The following is a 4,372-nucleotide window of genomic DNA, read 5'->3' as shown; positions in this document are numbered from 1 at the left end:
TTTTGTTTTGAAATTACAGGGAGATTGGATGCACTGTAAGGGGAATTTGTTCCCTTGATTTTTTTTCATCTCCCTGTAAAAATGGAGCCAAACTCCCCAAACACATACTACTAGGCACGGATTCCAAATCAAGATCGTGATAATTGTGCAAAAAAGTTGAAAAAGTTGTATGAAGACTTAAGAAGTTTAGAAAAAAATAAAACTAAAATTGGAAATTTATATCGACTGAGAGAAAAACAATTTGAAGAAACATTGGATGATTTATTTGACATCGCACATTCAAATGCAATAAACACAATTAAAATTGACGAAGATAAAGAATTTTTATTATTACAACGACAAAAAGGACGTGTAGGATGTATGCTTGGTAGAGATATAAAATTAGCTGAAAAGGAACAACGTAAAGCCACAAGGGAAGACGCAGAATATAAAAGAAAAAATATACAACAAAATTCTGGATATTTAAAAACTGGTAATCAATATTTGTATAAAATCGTTATTACATACATTTTAGAATATATATTATTTATAAATATAAATTATTTTTATTTTAGCAAATATTTTGAATGAATTTGATTCTGACACATCAGAGTTTGAAGAAACAATAATTGAAGAACCTGAAATTGAATTAAATATTCCATCTTCAAGTACTTCTGTTAGAAAACGAGCAAGAAGAGAAATTTTGACCCCTCGCCTTTCAGCATGTCTTGACAAACAAAATATGAACAAAGAGAAAATCATAGTGTTTCCGATAAAGAGGTAAATTGTTGGCAATATATGGTCGTTATACCAGATTTAATCACTTTTTTTTCTTAACAGGATAGTACTGTATCTAATTGCTGTGAATCGTGTGGCTGTATTCTTGGTAATGAACAAACATCTATTTGTGGTTTATGTGATAAAAAAGTAATTATTACAAAACAAGTTTTATTTAGGAAAAAATGTTATTTATTTTTTTTTATTAAAAATGTTTCAGAACACCATAAAAAATGAGAGAAGCAATTCAAAATTATCGCTTGAGCAACAAGCAAAAAAAATGAAGTTCAGATCCATCAACAAATTCCCACCATGCAATGTTGGCGACACAGTTAGAGTCAAACTACCAGAAGTAGACAGAAGTAAGGGTGATCCACAGAATGTACTCTTTGCGGTTGTGTCTATAAGTGATAATCAATATTACGAACTCGGTAATAAATATGGTAATAAATAATAATTCATCAACGTTATTCCAGAAATCAATTCACTGTATGCTCTGAACCATTAATAGATATTTTAGAAGTTTTAGCCACAAAAAAATCTTTGCGTGAAATAGCTAATGAACAATCTTTTTCCGGTGGTCAAGGTTTTAAGAAGTGTTTATGTAAAATTAAATGCTTAACAAATAAATGTAAATGCAAATCCGGGGGAGTACTTTGTAATTCTAAATGTCATCCAAACTCAAATTGTTCTAATAAATAATTGTATTTCGCTTTCAAATATATAATTTATAGTTTAATAGTAAGTAATAATAATAAATAATTTTTTTTTGAATTATGTAGTATAATTTGGTTTTTGCTACTAGAAAGACTGTATAATCTGTACCATTTTAAGTGTTTGATGCGTTGGTCATGTTGTACCGAAGTTATAATTTAACGATTATAGTTATACGAATACATTATCCACAGCACACCGGATAATGTATAAATTGATTGGATACTACATATTTAAGGTGGATAATGTATACCAGGGGTGTGTAACTCTATACGGCGGGTCTGATATATACTTTTAAGACACTCGACGTACCAACCTAATAAAATTCCCAAATTTCCCAGACATAGGCGTCACTGATATTGGGTAATAATTATTGGTGAGCTATCACAACAGTATTCCCTCCCAAATAGTTCCGATATCGCGAACGACACGAACACATTTTAAATTTTTAAATTTTAACACATTTTCGCTCCTTCGTGCTGTCCAGTGTCCCGTGTCTCGAGTTTCGATTTTTGCTCCTTCGTGCTGTCCACCTTAACTAATTTCAAATATGCCTTCAAATCGGTGTATGGTCATTGGATGTGATACTACGCACGACAATAAAAGTATTCTTCGACATCGCTTTCCGAAGAACAAGGAAACTTGTAACATATGGGTTGAAAGAACTGGAAATAATAAACTATTGAACAAAACTATTGAACAAATTGTTAAATCTTATGTTATGTGTGATAAACATTTTGATGATAGTTGTAAGAGCCCTGGTTTTAAGAAACTCATTGTTGGTTCAATTCCAACACTTAATCTACCAGGTAAAAACTTAATTAAATTGTATTATTATAGAAATCACACATCCAGAGGTGATACTGCCCTGTGAGGGGTAAATACCTGACAGAAGTTTTGTACACCAGATTACTGATTTCAATGATTATACCTATGATTACCCATGATTCACTACAAAGATTACCTATGATTACCTATGATTACCTATGATTACCCCTATGATTACCATCACCTTGTACACTGATTACCCCAAAGGTGTTTACCCCTCGTTGCCCTGTTATTTGTTTACTTGCAGAATTTTTAACTATATGCAATTAATATTCAAGGAGAACGCCTGTGGATAATTGTAGTATATAATTAATGTGATATTATTTATTTATGTTCTATAGAAATAATTTTTATTGATTCTTCACATCAAACAATTTCTTAAAACATTGTTTTAAGATCTTTTTGTTGTTATTTTAAAATCTCTTCGTTGATGTTCAAGTGGTCTCATATATATTTTACTTGAAATTTAATTAAGTAAGTATTATAAACTATAAATGGTTATAATTATTATCAAAATTATCAGTAGTTTGAAATATATACAAAAGCATGCTTAATTAATTTAACTAAATGTTATAGGTACCTAGTATGTTTTGAAAATAACTATACATTTATGTAATTTAAAATTATCAGTAGTTTGAAATATATACAAAAGCATGCTTAATTAATTAAACTAAATGTTGTAGGTACCTAGTATGTTTTGAAAATAACTATACATTTATGTAATTTAAAATTATCAATAGTTTGAAATATATACAAAAGCATGCCTATGAATTATTATTTTTTTGAATTAATTAATTAATTACTAATGTTGTTTTATAATTATTTGTTTTAGATTCTTGCAATATGTCAGTTTCTATAACTGCAGATCCCTTTAATTCAACAGCTGTAATGGATAATGATGCACCAACTTATGAACATTGTAACAGTACCGATATGTCAGTTACTGAAACTTCAGACCCGTTTAATTCAACAGCTGTAATGGACAATGATGCACCAACTTATGAACATTGTAACATTACCGATATGTCAGTTACTGAAACTCCAGACCCGTCAACTTCAACAATTATAATTCACAATGATGTAACTACTTCAAATTGCAGTGAAATACCAATGAAACCTAAAAATTTGTTCAGTAATGCCAAAGGTACCTTAGAGGAAATAAACACAACTCGTGTTAATGATCTAACTCCTCGGAAGTCATTGCTGTATCATACTTCTCTAAGATACAGGCAAAGAAATTCAGTTTTGCAACAACGTTCTTTAAATGCAAAACAACGTATTTTAAAAGCTGAAAGATATATGCAAACAAATATAAAATCAATGGGTAAATTAAATACATTTACACAAAATTTTATTCAATCACAAATACGTATGCAAGCTCAAAAGCCTCGTGGTCGACGTTTTACTACCGATGACAAAGTATTTGCTTTATCTCTTTACAAACAAAGTGGTAAAGCATACAAAGTACTCTCAAAAATGTTTGCATTGCCTTCGCGGAAATGCATTTTGGATTTGTTAAAGAAGATTCCATTTGAAGCTGGTATAAATAAACGAATTTTTGAACATCTCAAGACTGCTGTACGGAAAATAAAACATAAACTTGATCGCTATTGTTCAGTGGTTTTTGATGAAATATCACTTTCGGCGTCATTGCAGTATCTAGAACAATATGATAAAGTGATTGGGTTTAAAGATTTTGGTGGTCAAAATCGATCATCCGATTTTGCAGATAAAGCTTTGGTTTTTATGGTCAGAGGATCACGAAAAAAATTCAAGCAACCAGTTGCGTTTTATTTGACTAATGGTAACATGAACAGTACAAATTTATCAACAATTATCAAAGAAGTCATTAAAGCAGTTCAATCAACAGGACTTAAAGTAGTATCTACCATTTGTGATCAAGCTCCTACAAATGTTGCAGCAATTAACCGATTACTTAAAGAAACAAATGAGCAGTATACAACAGAAGATAAAGAAGTTAAAAGATTTGGTTTTGAAATAGGAACTCAAGAAATTATACCTCTCTATGATGTACCACATTTGTTGAAAGGTCTAAGAAATAATTTAGTTTCAA

General features: G+C 30.2%; 1 protein-coding gene across 1 annotated transcript; it reads left to right on the top strand.

The window, feature by feature from the left end:
- Positions 1 to 1,785: 1,785 nt before the first annotated feature.
- LOC111030199 (52 kDa repressor of the inhibitor of the protein kinase-like) lies at positions 1,786 to 2,815 on the top strand. Its single transcript, XM_022309599.1, has one exon. It carries the CDS (start codon positions 2,021 to 2,023, stop codon positions 2,342 to 2,344), a length of 324 nt encoding a protein of 107 aa, XP_022165291.1. The 5' UTR covers positions 1,786 to 2,020; the 3' UTR covers positions 2,345 to 2,815.
- Positions 2,816 to 4,372: the final 1,557 nt, after the last annotated feature.

This window comes from Myzus persicae, unplaced genomic scaffold (assembly GCF_001856785.1).
Source record: "Myzus persicae strain clone G006 unplaced genomic scaffold, MPER_G0061.0, whole genome shotgun sequence".
NCBI lineage: Eukaryota > Metazoa > Arthropoda > Insecta > Hemiptera > Aphididae > Myzus > Myzus persicae.
Note: the sequence above shows the minus strand (reverse complement) of the source record. Positions and strands in the feature narration are given on the sequence as shown.